The following is a 12,141-nucleotide window of genomic DNA, read 5'->3' on the forward strand; positions in this document are numbered from 1 at the left end:
TTGTATGGTGGGGAGAGGTGACATCCTGCATGGGGCATTATAAGGGAGGGGGGGTGACATCCTGAATGGGGCATTGAAAGGGAGGGGGGTGACATCCTGCATGGGACATTATAAGGGGGGTGTGACATCCTGCATGGGGCATTATAAGGGAGGGGGGGTGACATCCTGCATGGGGCATTATAAGGGAGGGGGGATGTGACATCCTGCATGGGGCATTATAAGGGAGGGGGGTGACATCCTGCATGGGGCATTATAAGGGAGGGGGGGTGACATCCTGCATGGGGCATTAGAAGGGAGGGGTGTGTGTGACATCCTGCATTGGGCATTATAAGGGAGGGGGTGACATCCTGCATAGGGCATTATAAGGGAGGGGGGGTGACATCCTGCATGGGGCATTATAAGGGAGGAGGGGTGACATCCTGCATGGGGCATTATAAGGGAGGGGGAGTGACATCCTGCATGGGGCATTATAAGGGAGGGGGGGATGTGACATCCGGCATGGGGCATTATAAGGGGGGGTGACATCCTGCATGGGGCATTATAAAGGGGGTGACATCCTGCATGGGGCATTATAAGGGAGGGGGGATGTGACATCCTGCATCGGGCATTATAAGGGGGGGTGACATCCTGCATGGGGCATTATAAGGGGGGGTGACATCCTGCATGGGGCATTATAAGGGAGGGGGGGTGACATCCTGCATGGGGCATTATAAGGGGGGGTGACATCCTGCATGGGGCATTATAAGGGAGGGGGGTGACATCCTGCATGGGGCATTATAAGGGAGGGGGTGTGCAACATCCTGCATGGGGCATTATAAGGAGGGTGGGTGTGTGACTTACTGCATAGGGCATTATAAGGAGGGTGGGTGTGTGACATACTGCATGGGACATTATAAGGGAGGGGGTGGTCTGACATCCGGCATGGGGCATTAAAGGGGGGAAGTGACATCCTGCATAGGTGCATTATAAGGGGGGGTGACATCCTGCATGGGGCATTATAAGGGAGGGGGGATGTGACATCCTGCATGGGGCATTATAAGGGAGGGGGAGTGACATCCTGCATTGGGCATTATAAGGGGGGGTGACATCCTGCATAGAGCATTATAAGGGAGGGGATGTGCAACATCCTGCATGAGGCATTATAAGGAGGGTGGGTGTGTGACATACTGCATAGGGCATTATAAGGAGGGTGGGTGTGTGACATACTGCATAGGGCATTATAAGGAGGGTGGGTGTGTGACATACTGCATGGGGCATTATAAGGGAGGGGGTGGTCTGACATCCTGCATGGGGCATTAAAGGGGGGGAAGTGACATCCTGAAAGGGGCATTATATGGGGAGGTGAGGTGACATCCTGCATGGGGCATTATATGGGGGGAGAGGTGACATCCTGCATAGGGCATTAAAAGGGGGGGAGGGTGACATCCTGCATGGGGCATTATAAGGGGGGTGACATCCTGCATGGGGCATTATAAGGGGGGAACAGCCTGCATGGAGCGTTATATGGGGGCCAGTATTCTGTATGGAGCGTTATATGGGGGCCAGTATTCTGTATGGAGCGTTATATGGGGACCAGTATCCTGTATGGAGCGTTATATGGGGACCAGTATCCTGTATGGAGCTCTATATGGGGACTAGTATCCTGCATAGAGCATTTTATGGGGGCCAGTATTCTGTATGGAGCGTTATATGGGGACCAGTATCCTGTATGGAGCGTTATATGGGGACCAGTATCCTGTATGGAGCTTTATATGAGGACCTGTATCCTGTATGGAGCATTTTATGGGGGCCAGTATTCTGTATGGAGCGTTATATGGGGACCAGTATCCTGTATGGAGCGTTATATGGGGACCAGTATCCTGTATGGAGCTCTATATGGGGACTAGTATCCTGCATAGAGCATTTTATGGGGGCCAGTATTCTGTATGGAGCGTTATATGGGGACCAGTATCCTGTATGGAGCGTTATATGGGGACCAGTATCCTGTATGGAGCTTTATATGAGGACCTGTATCCTGTATGGAGCATTTTATGGGGGCCAGTATTCTGTATGGAGCGTTATATGGGGACCAGTATCCTGTATGGAGCTCTATATGGGGACTAGTATCCTGTATAGAGCATTTTATGGGGGCCAGTATTCTGTATGGAGCGTTATATGGGGGTCAGTATCCTGTATGGGGTATTATATGGTGGCTAGTATCCTGTATGGAGCGTTATATGGGGGTCAGTATCCTGTATGGGGCATTATATGGGGGTCAGTATCCTGTATGGGGCATTATATGGGGACCAGTATCCTGTATGGAGCATTTTATGGGGGTCAGTATCCTGTATGGAGCATTTTATGGGGGTCAGTGTCCTGTATGGAGCATTATATGGGGTCCATTATACAGTATGGAGGACTATACTGTCTGGTCTGCACTGTGCGTTGAGGATTCGCCGGTTTCTGAGCTATTGTAGAATTGACACTAGATATCACTCATGTAATGTAGTAAGTGAAATCTTTGCATTGTACTATATATCTATATTTCTCTGCAGTATCTGAGACTCTTTCGCCCAGGGCCCACAAAAACCTGGCCGGCCCTGGAATTCCCATTTAACTTCTGGGTCTCCAAATTGGACACATGGCCTGAGCTTGCCCTTTATGACTTGGAGGTGCTGTCCTGCCCTTGGCAAGTATACTGTTGGAACGTGTGTTTAGCACATGTGTTTAGTGCATACGCCTGTCCAAATCCAACATAAGGAAGCTAACATTCCTTAAAATGAACCAGGTGTGGATCCCACAGGACTTGTCCATACCGTTGGATGACTAGACAGCTATACAAACCGCACCCAGCAATTATTCAATTCTATTTGCCATTAGTTTCATTTAGGTGCCTCCTCCCCAAATAAAAAAAACAAAAAGCTGTTTTGGCTACCTCTTCCTCCTACATCGCTATATCAACCTCCTCTACTCCTCCTCCAGATGATCCTCCGCTCCCTGGTTGTAGCTTGTTAGTTTATTTTGGGTTCATTCTATGTTCTTTGAAGTCGGTTCCCTAAAAAAAAAAAAAAATACCAATAAAACACAAAGTGTTGGATTACTCTTCCACATATACCGCCACGTCCACCTCCTCCTCCACTTTACCTAAGCCTCCTCATTCTAGATTGCTAGGTTTAGTTTTGAAAATAATAAGGTTGTTTTAAGTCAGTTCTATAAAGGAAACAAATGGAAAAAAAAAATGAAAAAAAGAAATACAAAAAAACAAAACTAAACAAAAAGAGTGTTGGATTACTTGCCTACCTACACTGCCATGTTCACTTCCTCCTCCACTTGGACCTACGCCTCCTGGTTCAAGGAAGATTATTTTTTTTTTATTTCTACTCTGCTTAGCATAGAGACAGAACGCAGCTGTAGTGAGGAATAGTATTATGTTTTGTGTGTGCGCAGCTTTCCAAAAAGACTACGTATACTCTGCACCCATGTCTCTGATAGTACTGTGCATGCAAGCACATTTTTGTACTCTTATGCAGACATGTCTCTAATAGTACTGTGCGTACAAACAAATTTTCTACTATTATGCACTTATGTCTGATAGTACTGTACATTCAGAAAAAATTTTATACTCTTTAGCAGCCATGTTTTTGATAGTACTTTACGTACAAATAAATTTTTCTACTCTCGTGTTCTCATGTCTCTGATAGTACTGTGCATAAAAAGTCTGCTAATCTGCAATCATGTTTGTGTGAGTACTTTGCCTAAAAAACACTTCATAAAATGAGGGGAGCATTAAATAAGGGACATAGACGTGGCCATCAAGTTCTTGTTTTTTGCCATCTTGTTGTGTTTCTTGTTGTGTCATATCGGTATCATCTGCTGGAATGAGTGTTCATTCTGGTCGCATACATCTTTTCCACAGTTTTTATCTGGATATCTTTCTTCCATAAATTGTTTGACAGATTTACAGTACAGACCAAAAGTTTGGACACATCTTCTCATTTAAAGATTTTTCTGTATTTTCATGACTATGAAAATTGTACATTCACACTGAAGGCATCAAAACTATGAATTAACACATGTGGAATTATATACTTACCAAAAAAGTGTGAAACAACTGAAAATATGTCTTATATTCTAGGTTCTTCAAAGTAGCCACCTTTTGCTTTGATGACTGCTTTGCACACTCTTGGCAAAGGAGAAGGGGTCGTCCACTTACCTCTCCGACAGCCCCCTTATGTCTGACAGGACCTGTCGTTGTCATGGCAGCCGGAAGTCACATGACCGCCTCCGGATCTGCCATGTATGGTGTCCTGCTAGACTCAGCCTGCAGCTGAAGTCTAGCAGGAGACACTGACTGTGAAACTGTCAGCAAAGTTCTTGTAACGGGTCCGGGAGGCGGAACCTCTGAGCTACTATACAAGGGGGCGGCCCTTGTAAGGGAGCGGGTGGCAGTCTCTGGGTGAACGGACAGGGAGTTACGGCAAGTGATCAGGGCAGTCTCTGGGTAAGGGGTAGGTACGACCTGTGATGGCAGAGCCTCCGGGTAGGCTAGCAGGCAGATGGTAGATGTGTGCTCCCAGGTGAGCAAGCGAGAGTCTCTGGAATAGCAGGTGGTCACGGCACGTGACGGCGGAACCTCCGGGCTGGCAGGCAGGTAGGTAACGGAGAAGCGCTCCCAGGTGAGCGGGCAAGAGTCTCTGGAATAGCTGGTGGTCACCGCACGTGACAACGGGACCTCCGGGCTGGCAAGCAGGCAGGTAACGGAGTTGCGCTCCCAGGTGAGCGGGCAAGAGTCTCTGAGATAGCTGGTGGTCACAGCACATGACAACGGAGCCTCCGGGCTGGCAAGCAGGCAGATAACGGAGAAGCGCTCCCAGGTGAGCGGGCAAGCTGGTCCATAGACAGACTGACCGGAGTAGTAAGGCAGACCGTCGGACCTCAGGTAAGCAGGCAGGTAGCTGATATGCGCTCCCAGGTGAGCGGGCAGGCTGGTCCTTAGACAGACTGACAGGAGTAGTAAGGCAGACCGTCGGACCTCAGACTGGCAGACAGGTAACAAGTATTCAGGCACGAATCAGGCAGGTAACTGGCAGGTAACTGGCAGGTAACTGGCAACGGGACCTGAGGGCTGAAGCACAGGTGAGACACAGGTGCAAACAACATTGCTCGGGCACCTCCATTTTGGAGGAGGTGCCTTATATATGATGAAGTCCTCCGGCCATTGGCCGGGGACTCCTTAGGACGGCGCGCGCGGCCCCTTTAAGAGGAGGGGAGCGCGCGCGCGCGCGCCCTAAGCACAGGGGCCGGGAAGGAGCGCGCGCTGAGAGCAGAGCGGGAGGAGGACGCCGGGAAGGAGCGCGCGCTGACAGCAGAGCGGGGAGAGGACGCCGGGCACGGAGCAGAGCAGGAGGAGGACGCCGGGACGGAGCGCGCGCTGCCAGCAGAGCGGGGAGAGGACGCCGGGACGGAGCGCGCGCTGACAGCAGAGCGGTGAGGGGAGCAGCGTCCCTGCCTAGCAGAGGGCAGGGACGCCAGCGCTACAGTTCTCATGCAATGTAATACATGTCTATTGTATTGCATGAGAACAGTGATTAGAAAAATAAAATAAAAATTAATGTCCCATACAGGACTAAGTAAAAATGTAAAAAAAGTCTAAAAAATATTTTCAAACTGTTAAAAAAATCACAAAATAAATAAAAATAAATAAATAAAATATTAAACCAATAAATCCGTATATTTATGCAAAAACAAAAAAAGTACACATATTTGGTATTGCCGCATCCGAAACAACCCGATCTATAAAACTGTCACACTAATTAACTCCTTCTGTGCACACAATAATACAAATAAATAAAAAAACGGAACAAAAACCTATGCTTTTTCATCATATTGCCAAACAAAAAGTGGAAAAAAATGCGATCAAAAAGCAAAATGGAAATAAAAATGGTACCGCTGAAAACGTCATCTTGTTCTGCAAAAAAAAAGCCGCCATACAGCTCCATCAGCCGAAAAATAAAAAGTTATTGCTCTCAGAATAAAGCGATGCAAAAAAATATTTTTTCTATAAAATTGTTTTATTGTGTAAAAGCGCAAAACATAAAAAAGTATACAGCAAGTGTAGTATCGCTGTAAACGTACTGATCCGAAGAATAATGCTGCCTTATCACTTTTACCACACGCAGAACAGCATGAAAAAAAACTCAAAAAACAATTCCTGAGTTGTTGGTTTTTGGTAATTTTACCTCCCAAAAAACGGAATAGAAAGCAATCAAAAAATGTCACGTACCCAAAAATGGTACCAATAAAAATGTCAACTCGTCCCGCAAAAAACAAGCTGTCACATAACTCTGTCAGCCGAAATATGGAAAAATTATAGCTCTCAAAATATGGCGATGCAAAAACTAGATTTTGCAAAAAAAAGCGTCTTTTAGTGTGGGACAGCTGTCAGTCATAAAAACCCGATATAAATCTGGTATCTCTGTAATCGCACCGACCCGAAGAATAAAGTAATCTCATCACTTATACCGCACGAGGAACGGCGTCAAAAATAAATAAAACCAATTCTTCACCTGCTACTGATTTGTTTATTATGTCTCCCAAAGATCGCAGTAAGGCTCTGCTCACATTTATCCTGCGCTCTGCGCTGAGCACCTACACCAGAGTTCAGATTCAAACCCTTATTCACTGTACTTCAAAGACTCCAGCATAAGACGGAGCCCATACGACATTGAGGGGGTGGTCTGAAGGGAGAGCGGCTCGCTGTTCAGACAGGTCCAGAAGTGGCAGGTAGAAAGAAAACACCCATTGCACAGTGAGGGTGAGGTGAATGGCCTCCAGAGGACACCACGGCCGCCCTGCCTCATCAACCAACGTACCCAAGGCAATGCATCAATTACTGCATCAATGTGATGTGATATGGAGGCGATCAGCCTGTGGCACTACAGTAAAGTGAATAGATCTGAGCTGCAGTACACGAGAATGACCACTACACAAAGTAAACAGCCATGCTGTTCTGGCTTTGTGTTAGGAATCCTAATTCCATGCCCCCACCTGGGAATGAAGGAGGTCGGTGATATGCTATTTAGTCCTGCTCCCTGCTCAGTGCTTTGCTGTTTATTGCAGTTCCTATGTGCTGTGGTGGTGACAGGTGCTAGCATTAGTTGTGATATCTTTTCAGCGGTGTTCTCATATTCTCTGCTGGTTTCACTTTCTGGGGTTCTTGCAGAGGTACTCACCTGTTCTTGACTAGGCACTTGCCGATTCACCAGACGCCAGCTGTCCAGCGACAGTGGGCCTGGGAAGGGCTCTGCCAAAGTCCCACTAACATTTACTGTGAGCTGGGTGAAGAGTATTCTCGGCCCTTAAGGGCTCGCCTAGCTGGGCAGCTTGTGCCAAGTGTGTCTGTGGCTATGCCCTTGATAGTTTGATGCCAGTCTTGCTAGGTTCCTCTGCAAAGAGCATAACAGAATAAATATTCTGGTCACAGCGGAAGCTGCAAATAGTGAATTGTGGGGGTACCAGGTGTCATACCCCGATCCATGTGATATTCAGAAGTCATCAATATATATGTTCTGTACATACCCTTTAAGAAGCCAGGAAATATTTGTAACTCATAAGAACCAGAGAGATATCTGAGTGTATCTGTCTCATGTAGTCACAGCAATGGAACCCAATAAGTGATCGCACAATGTTTCTCCCTTAATTGTGCAGTAATAAAATGTTGCATGCTTTTCTCTAAGCAAAATGTTTGTTAGAATTAACCTCTTATTTTCTTCTCTTTTATACACTGTATGCTGTTAAAGAGGACTATATGGAGGACGATGCAGTATGGGGTAAGATTCTGCCTAACTATCCAATACCAGTTGTATTTCCTAATGTTTGTATGATCCTCAGGAGTACTAGAGTCGATAACACCCTCCCAAGAATTAGAGTCGGCAGAAAACATCATCTGATTTTAATGAGCATATAAACATCTGCTGCTAAGACACATTCAGCTCATCCCATTATAAATGTCTTATTTACTGGAAACATGGCTATTTTCTTCTTAATGATAAGATCTGAAAACTGTGCTTCCAGATGTTTGCTTGAAATTGACTGTTAAATAAAGTGAAGGGACAACATTATCAAGTTTGCATATCGGTGTGGCAGATTTTATTTCTGCATTGGCAAAGTACACATCTGTTATACAGAGACGTTCACTGTCTAGAGATTAAAACCATATTGATTTTTATGAAACACATAACATAGTATTTTCCCTTATTCTGGTTTGGACATGTGGTTGCAGCCTGGACATATGGTTTTTCATAGTGTAGCAATGGACTCCCAGGAGGTTTGAAATACAGCCAGTCTAGACTGTATCCAATGGGCACTCCCCTTAAATGGGTACTCCAGTCCACAAAAATTCTGGTTTACCTATCCAGTGGACTTTTGTAGACAGGAATATTCCTTCATGTCATAAACAAGAGTCTATGGTGTTGCTAACAATTTTCTTTCAGTGATAAGTGTAACAATAATACCTATATAAATCTTCACTAAATTTTAGGCTCAAAAGGTCTATCAATGTGCCAGCAAAATTATAGAACCGATGTGCATAATATGAATATTATATAGGTACAAATTCAATAAAGTAAGTTAATATATACGAGAGGCGACCGTGACCAGGCCCTTGCAGATGGGGGTCAGTGCGGGTTAGCAGTCCACCAATGCCAGCAGAAACTTCAACTAGATGTGTGATCTTGGATGCACATCCAGTGGAAGTGTATTGCTGCGCACAGACCCGTCGGGTCCATGTGCATCCATACATGCTGCCGGCCAATCAGAGGCCAGCAGCTGACTGTGGCATGCTTGTGACGGGGGGCACATGGCAGTGACATTGTGTGCTCCTGTCGCTTACCCACTGAAGTCAGCTGCCGGCTACAGAAGAGGACACCACGCAGTGGGGGAGCAGAGGGAAGGTGAGTATAATTGTTTATTTTTTTTTCTATGCATTAAAGAACAGCAGCAGAATGGGGGACATATACCAGGATGGGGCCCATGAAAAGGGATATTACAAAGATGGAGCCCAGGATAAGGGACATATTACCAGAATGGGGCCCAGGATAAGGGACATATCACCAGGATGGGGCCCAGGACATGGGACATATACCAGGATAAGGAACATATTACCAGGATGAGGCCCAGGATAAGGAACATATACAAAGATAAGGGACATATACCAGGATGGGGGGGATGTATATACCAGGATGGGACCCAGTATAAGGGACATATATACCAGGATGGGGGATGTATATATATATATACCAGCATGGGGAATATATATCAGGATGAAGGATATGGCAAGGATAAGGGACATATATAGCAGGATTGGGGATATGTATATATGCATCAGACTCATGTTACACCACTGAACATATATATCCCTAGTATAAATTGATTAGAGTAAGTTCACATATATATTATAGTATACAGATAATGGTCTCATATGCAAATTATATTATATAATATTATAAACAGGTCCCAAAGAAAACATCAGGTGCAACATAAGGTGCTAATAGTGCTTTTCAGTAAGACAACCACTAGGGTCAGTAATTACCTATAGACATAATGCTGCTAGTGCCTGTACTTAGGCGAGAGACACAGTAGGGGACACATACTACATAATATAATTTGCAATTGAGATCATGGCATGTATTTATCTGTATACTATAATATATATGTAAACTTACTCTAATTTATACTATCATATATGTACTTTATTGAATTTGTACATATATGATACTCATGTTATGCACATCGCTGTATCAAGTTCTATAGTTTGTGCGGGTACATAGATAGACCTTTTGTGTCTGATCTTTCACTGATACACAAAATGTAACAATGATGTATTTAGCTTGATTACTTTGGTGTAATTATTACCAGTAAGAATTTCTAATATTACTTTGTACTGGGAATTTCTCGGAGAGATCATTGTGGGGGATTGACGGCTTCTTTCCTGTTCCTTTTAACAAACTCCTCACTTTATATAGCATGTATACAGGTGCTTCTCACAAAATTATAATACCATCAAAAAGTTAATTTATTTCAGGTCTTCAATACAAAAAGTGAAACTGATATATTGTATTGAGTTATTGCAAACAGAGTGATCTATTTCAAGTGTTTATTTCTGTTAATGTTGATGATTATGACTTACAGCCAATGAAAACACAAAAGTCACGTACACGTACAGTAAAAAGTGAAGAAAAAAAAGATTTTTAAAAAATATAAAAAAAAAAGTTCAAATCACCCTCCCCCCTATACCCTAATAAAAATAAAACAATTAAAAAAAATGCATATTTGGTATTGCTATGTTCGTAAAAGTCTGATCTATTAAAATGTAAAATAAATGAATGAGTTCGGTAAAAGGCATAATGAGAAAAAAAAATCAAAACGCCAAAATTACATTTATGTTGCCACCGCAACATTACAATAAAATGCAATAAGAGGTGATCAAAACATTGTATCTACCCCCAAATGGTATCAGTAAAAATGTCAGCTCAGGGTATAAGAAATAAGCCCTACAAAGTTCCATAACCTGAAAAATCAAAACGTTACGAGTCTCAGAAAATGACGCCAAAAGCAAAAATTTTTTTTTACAAATTTCTGAATTTTTATTCACCTTTTACATAAAAAAAAACTATTCATGTATGGTATTTACATACTCTCACAGGCCTGGGGATTCATATTGTCAGGTCAGTTTTACTATATGGTAAAAAAAAAAAAACAATTGTGAAACTGCACTTTTTTGCAATTTCAGTTCACGTGGAATATTTTTTTCGTTTTTCAGTACACTATGTTGCAGAGTGAATGGTGTCATTCAAAAGTACAACTCTCCCACAAAAAACAGGCCCTGATACGGCTATAAATTATGGCTCTTGGAAGAGGGGGAAAAAAAAATAAAAAAATGGAAAATCACCTTTAGGGATCAGCGAGCACTAAAGTGCTCAGATGCTCGTTACTCAAACCAAGCAATTTCTAATGCTTGGATGATCGTTATGAGTAATTAGTATATTTGGAGTCAATGGGAAATCTGAGCATTTTTCCAGCAGACCCTATAAGACCAGTGAAAATGTTGAAATGGATGGAAAAAGTGCTGAATGGAAGGAGAACAGCATAGGGAAGACACCTTGAAGCATCCATGACTCCCAGATCACTGCTAAGAACAATGGTGTCACACTTTTCCTCCACTTTAAGGACTGACAATAAAACATTCAAAATCAACGAGAAATTGGAGTTTACAGGATAAAAATATTATGAAACATTTTCCTGAATAATGACTTGTATATAAGGCAAAATTTAAAAAGGATTTTAAAAAGTAATAATTTAAGTAAATCAAAATAGATTTTTTAAATAATTTTTATTTAATTTTTATTATTTAAAAAAAAAAATGGAAATTTCAGTGTAATTTCTGAAGGAAGCAAGAACTGCCAAAAATTAGATGGAAGAGGGACTCAGATACACTCTGTGTTAGACATAAAGGAGGGCCTCATACACATTCTGTTCAAATTGTCATGTAGTGATACTCCTAGACTGTAAGCTATGCACTAAGTTCAAAGTCTACCAAAAATTACCAGCCGGGTCATCCATACACCCTTTAATATTGTGAACAAAGTGTAGTTGTGGTACTCCTACACTCATAAAAGTTCTGAACACAGTGTAAAGCCAGAAAAAAATTATAAGGAGGGTCATCCATACACCCTTGAAGGCAACAAGTGGAGTGCCTCATTAAAAAAATTAACAAAGTGTAGTTGTGGTACTTCTATTGTACACTCATTAACGGCTTTGAACACAGTGCAAAGCCAGAAAAACATTATAAGAAGGGTAATCCAGTCATCCATAGACCTTTGAAGGCAACAACTGACGGGCCTCATTCAAATATTGAAGATTAAAAACACTTTATGTGCTGCTATCATCTGGTGATGTGGAAAAGTCGGGGCTAATCCAGGCTTTGTTCATTTTTATCAAAGTGAGCCTGTCAGCATCTTCTGTTGACAGGCAAAAGCACCTGTCTGTTATGACTTCCCCTTCCCCGGCAGCACTAAAAATACGCTAAAACAAGACGCTAGTGACAGGGTAGGACAACACCTCCAAGGCATAGAGGGACAGCTCATGCCAGGTGTCCAGCTTTGA

General features: G+C 43.3%; 1 protein-coding gene across 1 annotated transcript in view; it reads left to right on the forward strand.

Moving 5' to 3' along the window:
* Window positions 1–12,141, forward strand: part of GPC6 (glypican 6) — a 1,373,797-nt gene that overhangs the window by 1,231,034 nt on the left and 130,622 nt on the right. The window contains exon 7 of the mRNA XM_073664138.1: window positions 7,779–7,808. Within this exon, the coding sequence (XP_073520239.1) occupies window positions 7,779–7,808 (30 nt within the window). The remainder of the gene's footprint in view (window positions 1–7,778; window positions 7,809–12,141) is intronic.

Source organism: Phyllobates terribilis, unplaced genomic scaffold, assembly GCF_046119375.1.
Source record: "Phyllobates terribilis strain yellow unplaced genomic scaffold, ASM4611937v1 Scaffold_2__4_contigs__length_985480577, whole genome shotgun sequence".
NCBI classification, from domain to species: domain Eukaryota; kingdom Metazoa; phylum Chordata; class Amphibia; order Anura; family Dendrobatidae; genus Phyllobates; species Phyllobates terribilis.